At 39.3% G+C, this 12,382-nt stretch overlaps 1 protein-coding gene across 1 annotated transcript in view; it reads left to right on the top strand.

Annotated features, from left to right (window-relative positions):
• hmcn1 (hemicentin 1) overlaps positions 1 to 12,382 on the top strand; it is a 92,684-nt gene that overhangs the window by 71,282 nt on the left and 9,020 nt on the right. Inside the window, exons 76-96 of the mRNA XM_077533558.1 lie at positions 383 to 504; positions 606 to 770; positions 909 to 1,016; positions 1,094 to 1,231; positions 1,778 to 1,912; positions 3,395 to 3,664; positions 3,745 to 3,935; positions 4,011 to 4,224; positions 6,106 to 6,240; positions 6,321 to 6,511; positions 6,625 to 6,706; positions 6,792 to 7,061; positions 7,138 to 7,308; positions 7,386 to 7,556; positions 9,049 to 9,219; positions 9,327 to 9,497; positions 9,576 to 9,746; positions 9,844 to 10,014; positions 10,128 to 10,274; positions 10,352 to 10,489; positions 10,621 to 10,742. Of these exons, the coding sequence (XP_077389684.1) occupies positions 383 to 504; positions 606 to 770; positions 909 to 1,016; positions 1,094 to 1,231; positions 1,778 to 1,912; positions 3,395 to 3,664; positions 3,745 to 3,935; positions 4,011 to 4,224; positions 6,106 to 6,240; positions 6,321 to 6,511; positions 6,625 to 6,706; positions 6,792 to 7,061; positions 7,138 to 7,308; positions 7,386 to 7,556; positions 9,049 to 9,219; positions 9,327 to 9,497; positions 9,576 to 9,746; positions 9,844 to 10,014; positions 10,128 to 10,274; positions 10,352 to 10,489; positions 10,621 to 10,742 (3,454 nt within the window). The remainder of the gene's footprint in view (positions 1 to 382; positions 505 to 605; positions 771 to 908; positions 1,017 to 1,093; positions 1,232 to 1,777; positions 1,913 to 3,394; positions 3,665 to 3,744; positions 3,936 to 4,010; positions 4,225 to 6,105; positions 6,241 to 6,320; positions 6,512 to 6,624; positions 6,707 to 6,791; positions 7,062 to 7,137; positions 7,309 to 7,385; positions 7,557 to 9,048; positions 9,220 to 9,326; positions 9,498 to 9,575; positions 9,747 to 9,843; positions 10,015 to 10,127; positions 10,275 to 10,351; positions 10,490 to 10,620; positions 10,743 to 12,382) is intronic.

The following is a 12,382-nucleotide window of genomic DNA, read 5'->3' on the forward strand; positions in this document are numbered from 1 at the left end:
TTGTCAAACTATTGGGGTAATTTTTTCCCCATTTTAAATTATGCAAATACGTAATTAACTGATTAGAAAAAGGGGAGAATTTTTTTGAAGACATCCTCATGAAATTAAATGTAGAAAGAACACACAACATGTGCTCTTTAAATTTGGCAAGAAAAAAATGTTGATTAAAAAGCCTTTTTAATGAAGCGATTAATCAAAACTCTAAGATGTAATTAATCTGGTTAACAAATGTATAGTAATCGTTTGACAACTAATAATAAGTTAAATAAATAAAACAGGGCCTTCAGCGACTAGCCAAGTTTTTCAGAGAATAACAGCAGATAGGTTCAACGGAAAAAAAAATCGTGCATACCAAATTTCCTTCCTGTTTTGACATTTGTAGGTTGCTCTCATCGGGTTCTCTGGTAGTGATCGCACCCTCAGTGGAGGACACAGCTCTGTATGAGTGTGTTGTCTCCAACGAGGCAGGGGAAGATGCCAGATCCATCAATCTAACCGTCCAAGGTGAGTGGCATCATGACTCCTTCCATCTTTATGTTTATTAACGTCTGAACAATATTGTTGGGTGAATTTAAGTAGACATAAAACTGCTGTTGTCTTTCTAGTCCCTCCATCAGTAGCTGATGAACCTACAGACCTCGTAATAACTAGATTGTCCCCAGTGGTCATTGCCTGTACTGCCTCAGGCGTCCCTGATCCCACAATTCATTGGAGCAAAGATGGCATCAAGATGCTCAAGCAGGGGCAAGGATACAGGATCTTGCACACAGGTCAGTGTTGTCATGGTTTTGTTGGTATGCATTTGCAACAGTCTTCATATTTTCCCTTATATGAATATATGGTGAATATATATATGGTGATTAAGCAATGCTTAATCAGACTGAATTGATATGTGACACTGTGTTCAGGTCAAGTAGAAATAAGCTCAGCTGAGCTCAGTCATGCAGGACGCTATTCATGCACAGCTAAGAATGCTGCAGGCGTTACTCATCGCCACGTGCAGCTCACTGTACAGGGTAAGATGTTTTGAGCATATTAGCTTTGCTTGCATCTTATCACATGGCTTGTTCATCTTTTCCATCTATTTCCATAGAGCCTCCAGTGATTCATTCCCACCTATCCACCCTGGAGGTGATCCTCAATAATCCCATTGTGCTGCCCTGCAAGGCCACGGGCTCACCTGGGCCGACAATTACTTGGCAGAAGGAGGGCATCAACATACATACCACAGGTCCGCCACCACCTCACCTATTTGTGTGTCTCTCATTCACTCATTCACTCCCAGCCATGTTCACAGAAGCAATCCCGTTCGCTCCCGGCAGTTTTACTAGATTTTGACTGATTTTGAAAGGCCCACAGAATATTGTGTCCTATTGCTATAAGAGCATGGGACCTATCAAAAGAAAGATTAAAGTCTCTTCTTTCATCAGGAAAAAAAGTATGTTTCTATCTGTTTCCGTTTTGCAGCAATTAGCATTAGAAGAGAGCTAAATTTCATCAGTTTTCACAAATCTATTTAAAATTGTAAGGCCCCCTGCTCTGCTGACATCTGCTGGCCGTTTGTGTAATAACTACCATTTCTGCAACCGTTCTTTGCAGTTGAGAGGCTGCATCAAAGCCTTATGTTTGCTCTAGCATTAAAAAAAAACAAAAAAACGTATAAATACGTCTTTGGGACACTTAAAACATAAAAAAAACATATTTACACGTTATTGGGAGCAAATTAGTTAATCACGTGTGATCACCTGGTCAAGAAATGTTTCATGTTTTCCCATAGGTGGAAGTTTCACAGTGCTACCTAACGGAAGCCTTCAGATCACCAAGGCGTCCGTCTCCAATTCTGGAACTTATATATGTGTGGCTCAAAACCCAGCGGGTACTGCTTTGGGAAAGACCAAACTCAGAGTACAAGGTAAGTTTCAGCAGCTCAAGTTCTTTGTAAACACATGTACAAATTTATTTCTTTATTCATTTAACTGTGGAAAAAAAATAGAAGAGTGTAAGTAACAAATACAGAACGAAATAACCAAATTAAATTAGACATTCAGTGATCCCTAGTGCCATCTAGTGGTCAAAGAATAGCATTAGAAGACTACGGTGGCTCAGAGAGACCATATTTTGCAAGCCTACCACCAATTCTGATTTTGCGTGAGCAAACGATCATCCCGGCGAGCGACGGCGACTTGGCAGCAGTTGAGAAGCCCGGCGAGCGACGGCGAAAGTCCGTGCGAGCCGGGATAAGTCGGAGCAGATAACGAGCGGCTAGCGGGAGGCGCTACTTGTAATAAAACAACAACAAAAAAAAGCTAGTAAAATCTTGCAAGGGCAAACAGAAAGTGACGAGCGACGGGCCCAAATCACGGGAGTTAGTGACGACCACCTGCAGGCCCCAGCTGTGGAAGGTAAGCTGCGGTCAACCCATTGGGTCCTACACTCGATGCAATACCACCCGGGCTAACTACATTTGCAAAGTTGTTCTTTGGGCATTCGTAGCAGGAAGATGGCAGCTCTAGTAAGGTGAGACTACAGCCATATAATATAATTAGTGATAAGTAGACCTACGATTAGATATATTTAAAAAATGTATATGTTTAGAAAATGGATGGATGGATGTGTATGCAGTACAACATATTTTTTTCGCATACTATTGACATAAAAAGTCGTTTTTTTTTTTTTAAATGAATGAATTAGTTCACCACTAGATGGTGCAAGAGATCACTGAATGTCCCTTTAAAAAAAAAATCGTGAATGAAATAATATAAAAACGAAAATGCTTTTTAAAAAATGAGGACTAAAACTAAAACTACATTTTACAAAAATGTTTACAAAACTAACAAACTAAAACAAAGGACATGTTTGCTGTAATTATAGTTCATCTTTGGTAATTAATTTTAAAATAAATAATAAATAAATAAATAAAAAATGTGATTTTAAGTATATTTATTTCAATATTAACCGGAATAAGGACATTTGAAAGTGTGTCACACAGAAGTGACGTCATCAAGGAGCAGCCAATAGAAAAGCACCTTCAGATGACATCTCTCCATAGCGACAAATTTTGCGTGCTTGATTTTTGGCTCGAATGAGTCACCTCGCCTGCTTTTCCATTTAACTCCAAATGCCAAAACACTATGTAAGAAATGTTACTTTTTTCATTTTACCGTGGTGTTTATTATTAAATATTGCACTCAAGTTATACACATTTTCCTAAAATGAAAACTAATACTAAAACTAAACATTTTTTAGATAACTAAAACAAAGAAAAACTAACAGAACCCCCCTGAAAAAAACAACTAAATTTAACAAACAAAATAAAAACTAACTAAAGCGAATATTCCCAAACTATTAATAACCCCGCTATACACACATCTGATATTATCATTACCCTCCCCAGTACCTCCAGTCATCAGCTCCGGACCCCAAAAGTACCTGGCCCCTCTGGACTCTTCCGTGACTCTGCAGTGTCAATCGGATGGCGTCCCCCCGCCTTCTATCACATGGCACCAAGACGGGCAGCCCCTGGCGGAATCTGTACGTCAGCGGGTGCTCGCTTCAGGCTCCCTCCAGATCGCGTTCGTCCAGCCGGGCGATACGGGAAGATACACTTGCACCGCTGCCAATACTGCGGGAACCACCAGCCTGGAAATGAGCTTGACTGTGCAGAGTGAGTTTTCATAAATACAAGCAGCATATTGTCTTCTATTATATTAATCGAATCATCATTAATTAATGTCTCCTTTGCAGTCCCTCCCTCCATTCTTGACTTCAAACAAGAAGTAGTTGTGGTGGAAAGTAATCAGGCCCAGCTGGCATGTGTGGCGAAGGGAGTCCCACAGCCGACCTTGTCCTGGGAGAAAGACGGTGTACTTTTAGGAGTGGGATTAGGAGAGTACACCATTTTGCCCTCTGGGGAGCTTGTTATTGATACAGCTCAGGTGAGGACTACAACTCTGTCTTGTTTTCTCGTGTGAAATATAATATCCTCCCTCCTTTTTCACCAACGACATCAGCCTGGTGATGCAGGTAGTTACACATGTGTTGCCACCAACGAAGTGGGTCACGACAGTCAGACAGTGAGCTTGTCTGTTCACACCCACCCTGTCTTCACCGAGTTGCTTGGAGATGTCTCCCTCAACAAGGGCGAGCGCCTCCTGCTGGACTGTGCAGTCAGTGGGATCCCCCTCCCCAGGATCACATGGGTCTTCAACAACAACATCATTCCAGGTGCATCCATTGATTAGCAAAATTACACCATATAAGATTTTTTTTTTAATTCATTTTTTTTTAATCAGTTAAAAAAAAATTGAGAATAAAGATCATAAACGCATTTCGACTCATGAAGGCAGCAACAGAATGCTGTAATTCAACAAAAGGTGCCTCTGACAAATCTAATATTGGGGTCTAAGGAACTGAGTGATGAAAGAAAAAGGGGGTCTTCAAAGCAGCACATACCGTCCACTTCTTAAAAAATTGTGACCACCCCGCCACAGCCCTCCGCGCCCCTGGCCCTATACTAAGAGCCTACGAGCTGTACATGTCTAATCTGTATTAGACATGTACATGCTGTTTAAAAGCTTGCACGGCGTGTATGGACTATCCAGTAATATATAGAGATCAGTGGACAGTGACCCCTGACGTTCTCAATACTATTCTGGGTGAATGGTTTAAAATTCCCGCATTCTAAATTTTTCCAAGAACAATGGCAGCGGTTATAACTGCAAATTCATATACAATGGACCTCTGCATGTGTTCTGGCACCCGCATACTCAACTATTCTATATTTTTCAACATTTAACTTTTTTAATGCAGTTATAATCGGCGTCAATTAAATTTGGATTTTCACTTTTCACAATCAGGCCCCATCTTTATTGCCAGCGGGGTCAACTGTATTTTTCTAGTGTTCCTGTTTGTGTGATAGCCTGATGTTTCAACACTTATTTTATTTTTCCCACCTACACCAGGGTAAGGACCGTGGGCCGGATCAAGCCCGCAATGGGGTTTAATCCGGCCTGCAAGATGATTTTGTAAAGTAAAAAAAAAAAAAAAAAAAAAAAAAAAGAGTAATGTCGGACCAATTAATCAGCCGGCCACAATCAACGCATCTAAATTCGTAATTTCACAAGCAAGCCTCAGATGAGCAATGCAACTTGTACACGGAATTGCTCTGAATGTCATTATTTTAAACACAATTTAAAGTTAAAAAAAATAGATAAATAAAAACATAAATCAAACACAAACGTGCTGAATAAGACACACATTCAACTACATGTATGACAAGGATTAACGTTCTTATAACTTCATTAACGACACAATGTATTCAGTGAGCAATATACAGGTGTATGCAAAATAGGGAGATATAACACGCCTGGCACTCATACGGACAAAGTGTTGCACCCATTTGCATTTGTGTTATTTTTTTGGGACAATATTTTGACAGTTGCGCCCCGCAATTTAGGGCTGGCCCACAAATAGCGAAAATCTGCGTGTAATTGACGACAGTGTTTTAAAAAAATTATATACAATGATTTTACCAATCCGGCCCACTTGCAAATATATTTTCCTCCATATGACCCCCTGCTAATATAAGTTTGACACCCCTGACCTACACAGTACATTTTATTCTAAAAAGACTATATTTGGTCCCACTCTAAACAGAGTAAACTTCTACACTTGGAAGAGAGTAAAATTCTAAAAATAACAACGATAAAAGGCTCAAGGTTTGAGGAACAATCCCACAACCTTAAGCATGGAAGACAGCCACTCTACCACTTGAGCTATGGGTCAGTGGTTAGGTTGGCTGTCTCCCAACCTGAAGGTTCTGTGATTGTTCCTCAATTGTTGAGGTTTTTTTTGTTGTTGTTGTTGTTTTTTGTTTTTTTTAAATAATATTTTACTCTCTTCCAAGTATAACGTTTACTCTGTTTAAACTGGGACCGAATATAGTCTTTTTTTTCAGAGTGTTTACACTTGATCAAATATGTGTTGAAATAAAAATCAAAAATAATGAGCTTAGATGAATGGTTCATGTTTTACTTTTATAAAGTTTTCATTTTCATTGAGTTTTGACGATTTTCTCTCGTTGCTTCTGATGCACTGATGCTGTAGTTCACTATGATCACATGAGTGGCCACAGTGAGTTGGTGATAGAGAGAGTGAGTAAGGAAGATGCTGGCACGTATACCTGTGTGGCAGAAAACGCCGTTGGAAGCATCAAGTCGTTGGGTTTTGTCTACGTCAAAGGTAAGACGACATTCATCCTCCTTTTACGATTACATCTTAAAACTTTACCATTACTTTTTTCCACTCGTTTTACATTTCAGAGCCTCCCATCATCGATGGGGACCTTCACTCCAACCGTATTGAACCTCTTGGCGGCAATGCCGTCCTGAACTGTGACGTCCGGGGAGACCCGCTTCCCACCATCCAGTGGAGCAAAAATGGAATAAACATACCCATCAGCAAGCGCGTCCGTCAGCTGGACAACGGTTCTCTGGCCATCTATGGCACCGTGGTAGGAAAGCACTTTAGATCGTGCGTGTCGAATACAATTTAACATTTCCTCAGTTGAAGTGCATTTCGTTTTTGACAAATTGCTTGTGTGGGTTTGAATTGAATTTTTCACAGGTTGAAGATGCAGGCAACTATTTTTGCGTGGCGACAAATGATGCCGGTGTTGTGGAAAGAAGTGTGACGCTGACTTTGCAGAGTAAGTTTTGTGTGAAAATCATTTTCAGGACTGACCAATAGAATCATGTGAGCTGAAAATCACTTGCATCCGTGTTATTTTCCAGGTGCGCCCACCATTATAGTCGAGCCTGTAACAACAGTGGTGGACGCTGGCACTACATTGGTCCTCAACTGCCAGGCGGAGGGGGAGCCTACCCCAGTGATTGAATGGTCACGCCAAGGGCGCCCTCTTTTGGGCAGCAACCACTTCTCCTCTTTATCTAATGGGTCACTTAGGGTAAATAGTGCTCAGAAGGAGGACACAGCTGAATATGAATGTGTGGCAAGAAACTTACTTGGATCAGTACTGGTTCGGGTTGGGCTAACTGTTCGAGGTAAGTCCTGTAATACTCGTAGGCGTACATATATGCAAAAAGCTGATAATTACATTTTGTTTTTGTTTTTTTCCAGTTCACGGAGGCTACTCTGAGTGGGCGGAATGGGGCCCTTGCAGTTCAACATGCGGGATTGGTTCGCAAAAGAGGCAGAGACAATGTAACAATCCTCTTCCTGCCAATGGCGGACAACACTGTGCAGGATCAGACACAGAGACACGCAGTTGTCACGGGAAACCGTGTCCGGGTAGGGTTACTGTCAACTGCAGGTGATGGTGGTTGCTCCATGCAGGACTTGAGAAATTTGTACATTTCAATCTGTAGTTGACGGTAACTGGTCAGAGTGGTCTTCGTGGGAGGAGTGCTCTCGGACATGTGGTCATGGTAACAGAACGAGGGTGCGGACTTGCAGTAACCCGCCAGTTCAGCATGGCGGCAGGCCGTGTGAGGGGAGGGCCGTTGAGGTCATCATGTGCAGTGTTCGACCTTGCCCAGGTAAAACAACAAATAAGACCGTAATCCCAGTGAAAAGTTTTGTTCCACGTTAGCTAACGTTCGCTAAATGTTCGCCTGGAGTTGTATCAGGTTTTTCTTGAAGCAAGGCAAGTTTGAACATGAGGTGAACGTTGAACGAACCTTGATATGAAATCAACATTCACTTGTGTCGCAAATGTTCGCCCCTCGGGGTCACCAATTGGGGCGATGAGTTAAATAACAAAGACAAGGAGGTCAAGTCATGTCACTTGTGGGTCGCCACATTCTAACTCTTTGACTGCCAAAAACGTTTAATGACGTATGCTAAAACCCTAATAATGCCGCCATAAACGTTAATTGACGTCGCTAAGTTTACTTTTTTTTTGGGCCTTGTTATTGGCCTTGTGGAATCAAAAACACCCACTAACTGTGGCCAGCAGATGGCAGCATTGTATCTCTTTTCAATGGGCTCTCTATGTGGCAAATTACAATGAAACATAACTGCCATCATGAAATAGAACATTTGCGAGGATTGCGTGAATAATCAAAGCCTGTGTCACATTAAATCGATTTCACAGAGTGTCACTAAACAAAAAATATTAGTGTCAAAGTCACTGTTGTGCACAAAATGTATCTCTTCACAAAAAGCTTGTTTTCTCTTTTTCTCAATTTTCCCCTTGACGTCACTCAAATTACCTATTTTCAAATGGTGATTACTAAAGAACGGAATAAGGTAGAAACATACTTTTTCTTCTAATGAAAGAATGGAATGTGAGCTTTCATGTGGTACCCACGTTGTACATGTAGTAAAAGAAGAATATTCTGTTTGCCTCAAAAGATAAGTTCATGCTTGAAATCGGCCGGCATTGTCGGGGTTGTTTTTTGGATAAAGTTCGGCAGTCAAAGAGCTAATGATTGTTGGGAGCTCAAAATTCTGCTTTTGCAACGTTAATAATACTCAGTTTTCACATTTTTTTTTCATGCCAATATCAGTTGTCTCAAAGTGTAGATAGGACTTTAGAGTACAGTGTTACCTCGTTTATCGCGTGTGTTATGTTCCAAAAACTACCCACGATAATGGAAATCCGCGTTATTTATTTTTTTTAAATGCCCATTAATTGAATATATTTTTCTCATTTATTACATGTTTTTCCTCAATTGGTATGATTTTTACTTTATTAATTACTTTTTCATTCATCGTTTTTTTCCATTTACAGTCATTTTTTTCCATTAAAAGTGTTTTTTTTATTATTTTTTTTATTTACTTTTACAGCATAAGCACAGTATATATTTTCTATCTCCGGCATGCGATGTCATAGAGCGACGGGACAGACACCGTTGGAAAGGTCTCGTTGAGACGAATCTGCAGATGTATGTTCCCGGTCGGACGTAGGGTTTGAGAGATATGGCCGCACAGACATAAAAAAAATAAATAATAAAGCACACTGTTAAACAAAATAAAAAACAAGCTGTAAAAAATCGGCGAAAATAGCGACTGTTTTCACTGACGCAGTGTCAGGTGGCTGGGGGCCTTGGCTTCCTTGGAGCCCGTGCAGTGAGACCTGCGGAAAGGGTATGCAGTCAAGAATCCGCCTGTGCAACAACCCGCCGCCTGCATTTGATGGGTCACCGTGTGAGGGCACAGACACACAAACACAAGTGTGCAAGGAGAGACCATGTCCTGGTGAGCACGCTTTGCTTTACTGCATACAATAATGAAAATTGTAAAATAGTGAAATCCTTTTCCAGCCATTTACTGTGGCTAACTGAACAAATGTTTCTATTCACTAGTGGATGGGAAGTGGTCGTCGTGGGTGAGCTGGGGAGCCTGCAGCGTTTCCTGCGGGGGCGGCACCAGACAGAGAACACGCCTCTGTGCCAGCCCCAGCCCACAATACGGTGGCAGGCAGTGTGAAGGCAACGACGTGCACGTTGATTTTTGTAATATCGAGCCCTGCCCAGGTAGTTTTGCTACGTTGTTATGCGTGACAACAGTCTTGTGCTTTACTTATTTATCCTTTCATGTGTTCTGGATATCAGTCAATGGGAACTGGGGTCCGTGGAGCAGCTGGGGAAGTTGCAGCAAGACATGTAACGGAGGGCAGATGAGGCGCTACAGGACATGTGACAACCCCAGGCCGGCCAATGGCGGCAGAACGTGCGCAGGAGCGGATGCGCAAATACAAAGATGTAACACAGCCATGTGTCCTGGTGCGTGTTTGTAACTGCACTTGAATATGCTGTGTACTGAAAAGTATTATAAACAATCGAGATGTTGTTCATGTGAATGCATTTTGTATTACTGCAGTTGATGGCAACTGGGGACCCTGGCAGCCTTGGGGAGAATGCTCTGCTTCCTGTGGGGGCGGAGAAAGGACACGCGTGCGTCTCTGTAATAACCCATCACCAAGTAACAATGGCCGCTTGTGCCCGGGAGACTCCTCCCAACTGTCCAGGTGTAACATTGAGGCCTGTCCAGGTAAGACATCTGTATATGTATATCACATTATATCACATACATATGTATATCACATTGCATCTTGTTGCAATGACGAACCAAAAGCCTTTTTAAGTATTGTATGTCTTTGTCAGGTGGGCCACAGATGGCGCGAGGAAGCATTATAGGGACTATCAATGATATTGAGTTTGGCATAGCCATACTGAATGCCACCGTCATTGACACAACATCTGGTGGCAAACTCATCAAAGCATCTATTTCGAATATTCCGAGATCATTAGGTCAGTTATACAAACAAAATTGTCATTACTTGGGACCTGCCAAATGAAATGCCTCTCTCCTCTAACTTTCATTCAAGGGCCTTCAATGAGGAAGCTTATTTCCATCCTGAATCCCATCTACTGGACCACTGCGAAAGAAGTAGGGGAGGCTGTCAACGGGTACACATTAACCGGAGCTATCTTCAGACGAGAAACACAGGTGGAATTTGCTACAGGTAGATATATGCATCGGTGTAAATGTGAGAATTATCATTGGCGGGAGATCATTCAGGGTCTACCCCAAATAATTGTAATAATTACGGTGATTAAGAACTTGAACTTTCAAGATCCTTCTTCTCAAACATAGGTGAGATTCTAAGGATGACTCACATTGCCCGGGGGTTAGACTCTGATGGAACGTTGTTACTGGACATAGTCGTGAACGGACAAATTCTCCAACTGCCTTCACATGTTGATATCAGCATCAAGGTACACACATTACATTACACACACATGCCAATGTATTATCATTAGTTATAAAAAAAATTTCTATCATCAATTTGATGACATCAAATGAAGTTGTAAGGCAGGGGTGTCCTAACTACAGCTCAGGGGCCATTTGCAGCCCACTGTCCATTTTTTGAGTGGCACATACTCAAAACTAGCAGTGTGAATTACCTAGTACCTAGTGATTCGATCCGTATCACGATTTATAGGTCACAATTCGATTCGATACCGATTAATGCCGATACTATGTCACTTTTTTTTTTTTTTTTTTACTCAAATTTAGAGAATACTAATCAATAAACGTGTACATGTACACTGTAAGATTTGTATGAAAATGTATTTACCGGTATTTATCTGGCACTTTAGGCTTCCAGTATAACTGTGAGCCACTGTATTTAACAGGTTGTAATCTGTCATGTATGAACAGCATTGAAATCAAATCTAAGGCTTAATGATCCGTTAATATAACATTATTCCATCTTAAAGTGCCTTAAGTAAGACATTGTGTTGAATATATCCAATAAAAAGAGATGTTTAAAAATCGATTCGGCCGTATATTGAATCAATATGAGAATTGTGCGCTGTAATATCGTGATATATTGCCGAATAAATTTTTTTTAACACCCCAACTCAAAACATACATATTCCAGATTGCTTATTTACTTCCACATTACCCATATCATTCACCATTTTTTGTTATCTTATTTTTATTATACTGTATGTTTTCTTTCACCTACTGTATGTTGGTACAGTGACCTTGAATACCCTGGATATTATTATTATTATTATTATTATTATTATTACTATTAATATTATTATTATTATTGTTATTATTATTGTTGTTGTTGTTGTTGTTGTTATTAAGTCATTATTGTAATTATTATTAATTAATTAATACATTAAAAATAAAAGATAATAATAATAATAATAATAATTATAATAATAATACACAGAAATTAAGATTTGACAAGGCTTGTGTCATTTGCCTGTTTGGGTGCGGTGAAGAATGTCAATGTTCCTTGCATCCATCCAATTTTTTGCATAAAAAAAATTTGACATTATTATTATTATTATTATTAGTAGTAGTAGTAGTAGTAGTACTATTATTATTATTAAATCATTATTTTTATTATTAATGATGAATTAATTCATACATTAAAAATGTAAAAAAAAAAATTAATTCATAATGATAAATTTCTATTATTATTATTATTATTATTATTATTATTATTATTATAATATTTTACTTAAAAATTTATGAAATAATAATAATTATTATCATCATTATTATTATTATTATTATTATTATTATTATTATTATTATTATTGTTAAAAATAATTCTAAACAAGAATTAAGATTTGACAAGGCCTGTGTCATTTGCCTGTTTGGGTGCGATGAAGAATGTCAATGTTCCTTGCGTCCATTCCATTTTTTGCATTCAATTATTGTTATTATTGTTATTATTATTATTATTATTATTATTATTATCCAATCATTATTTTAATTATGAATTAATAATTTAATAATGAATTAATACATTCAAAATAAAAAAAATATTTAATTATTATTATTATTATTATTATTATTATTATTAGCAATAATAATCCATCCAATGTTTTTG

Source organism: Festucalex cinctus, chromosome 10, assembly GCF_051991245.1.
Source record: "Festucalex cinctus isolate MCC-2025b chromosome 10, RoL_Fcin_1.0, whole genome shotgun sequence".
Taxonomy (NCBI): domain Eukaryota; kingdom Metazoa; phylum Chordata; class Actinopteri; order Syngnathiformes; family Syngnathidae; genus Festucalex; species Festucalex cinctus.